The sequence below is a fragment of the Tupaia chinensis genome, unplaced genomic scaffold (assembly GCF_000334495.1).
Source record: "Tupaia chinensis unplaced genomic scaffold, TupChi_1.0 Scaffold140464_1, whole genome shotgun sequence".
NCBI lineage: Eukaryota > Metazoa > Chordata > Mammalia > Scandentia > Tupaiidae > Tupaia > Tupaia belangeri.
Window position 1 is genome coordinate 992,838 of NW_006200341.1, and position 2,266 is coordinate 995,103.

Here is a 2,266-nt window from a genome sequence, read left to right on the forward strand (position 1 = left end):
GGGACGCGAACCGTGGTCCACTACGTGGGAGTCCAGCGACATAGCCATTACGCTAACTGCTGGTTCCCAGTTTTTATTTTTTTTTAAGAGAGATTTTTGCCATAGTGTGCGTGCACTCACCAGAGAGACAGAGACAGAGAGACAGAAAGTGAGAAATCACCCCACAGGGCGATGATCACGCTACAGTTCCTTCTCTTCCATTCTCCTCTCACGATTTTAGGCACGCACACACACGCACCCAAGTGTTTTTAAGCCACCGGGCCTGGGACTTGAACTGCGATCAACTACGTGGAAGTCCAGCAATATAACCATTACACCATCTGCTGGTCCCAGATGAGAGTAAGTTAAGCAAGTCTTGGACTGTGGCAGAGACTCAGGACTTGGAACTCGGAACTCGGTTCTGCCTCCCCGGCGTGAGCTCCCCCAGCCTCCCGACACCCATAGAGTGCAGGACTTGACTTGCGCCTCGCTACGTGCTCAGGGAGCTGGCCACGTGGGCATGGGGCTGAGTATGCAGGCCCCGGCTGGCCTACACCGTCTAGGGCTCAGGGGGTACCCAGGCAGGGCAGGAAGAGCCTCCCGGCTCCCCTGACAGGGGCGGGGCTGTCCTCCACGGCGGGTACCTTTGGCGTTCTCAGACAGCACGGTGTTGAGGCTGCTCAGCGGGGCAAGCTCCAGGGCGAAGCAGAGCGGGTGGATGCTGATGCCGATGAGCGACACAATGCACGGGTGCTGGAGCGCGTGCAGCATGCTGGCCTCCTGCCGGAACTCCGAGAAGTTCTTCATGGCGTCTGTGGCCCGCAGGTGTCTCAGCATGGTGTCTGCAGAAAGAGCCGGGTCAGCCTCCCGGGAAGGAGGTTGGGGCAGGTGCTTCCCCGCCTGGCCTGGTGGGGCGGACTCCCAAAGGCCACGTGGGGTCGGGAGTCCTGCCGCACTCAGAGCTGCTTCATGGGGACTGGGAGGACCAGAGAGGCAGCCGTCTCCACACGGAGCACGCATGGCACCAGGGGTGGAGATGCGACCGCTCCCTGAGCACTTATAGGGGCCAGCAGATGGTGTGGTGGTTAATGCACTGGACTCTCACATGGCTGACCATGGTTCAAATCCCATACCTAACAGCTTGAAAACCACGCTGGGCACATGTGTATGCACACCCCAAATCCTGAGAAGACAATGGAGGAGAAAGGATTGCGGTGTGGCCATCTCCCCTAGAGGGGTGATTTCTCACTTTCTTTTTCTCTGTCTCTGTCTCTCTGATGAGCACCTGTGCCCTATGGCAAAAATCTTAAAAAAATACATTGTGTCCGTCATGATAAGCACTTCATGGAAAATGTGAAATTAATCTGAAAATTAAAAAATAAAAAGAAACTTGAAAGAAAAAAAGCAACTTCTGGGTCTTGCTTGGCCTGACCTCAAGCCTGGCCCTAAGCTACTGGGCACAGAGCAGGCTGTCGGAGGAGCCTCACAGCCCTCGCCTAACCCCTCCGCTCTGTCCCGTGTCCCTGTGTGGGTGTGGCCTCCCCAAGTTAGCCCTAAGCTTGGACCAAGGAAGGACATGTCTGGACAAAACGGTGCTGGGCTAAGACCCCGCTCACCTGCCGGGGCATTCGCAAAGTTCTTGAATTTCTTGATTTGGAATCGCTTCACGGCCACGGGCTGGCCCTGGTACCGGGCCCGGTAGATGACGGTGCCGCTGCCACCCTGGCCCAAGATGCTGTTCTCGTCCTCGCTGTGTTCCAGCTTGCTGTTCCCCAGGAAGAGCCTGCCACACACATAGGTTGGGGTCAGCCCAGGCCCCCTGACCCAGAGGCCGGCGGGTCTGCACAGGGGCCTCTGTGCCCACCAGGGCGCGTCCTGGTTCCAAGCTGTCTGTGAGGGCGGAGACATCTAGGGGGACTTCGGCTGTGTGGCGTGCTGGCAGGCCAATCCAGGCAGGCCACACAGCCTTCCAGAGCCTCGGTCTCCTCCTCTGTAAAGTGGGTGCATGGCAGGGACTGCCGCAGAGATGCAGGTGAAGACTGGGTGAGGCCCTGAAAGTGGTGGGCATGGAGAGGGGATTTCTCTAGGTGTTTTCCTCTGAGCTTGGCGAGCTAGTAGCCCTCAATGAGCTGCATTTATTTACTGCTAGTTACCAATGTCTCTGTGTGTGTATGTAAATATATATATTTTTTTCTTTTTTTTTGGAGAGGTTTTCGCTATAGGGTGCATGTGCTCGCCAGACAGACAGAGAGAGACAGAGAGACAGAAAGCAAGAAATCACCCCCCA

General features: G+C 56.5%; 1 protein-coding gene across 2 annotated transcripts in view; it reads right to left on the reverse strand.

The window, feature by feature from the left end:
• LRRK1 (leucine rich repeat kinase 1) overlaps positions 1 to 2,266 on the reverse strand; it is a 137,709-nt gene that overhangs the window by 18,388 nt on the left and 117,055 nt on the right. For both annotated transcript variants that reach the window (XM_027766061.1, XM_027766062.1), the window contains 2 exons: positions 1,596 to 1,762; positions 624 to 821 (listed from right to left, as the gene is read on the reverse strand). In XM_027766061.1, coding sequence (XP_027621862.1) covers positions 624 to 821; positions 1,596 to 1,762 — 365 coding nt within the window. The remainder of the gene's footprint in view (positions 1 to 623; positions 822 to 1,595; positions 1,763 to 2,266) is intronic.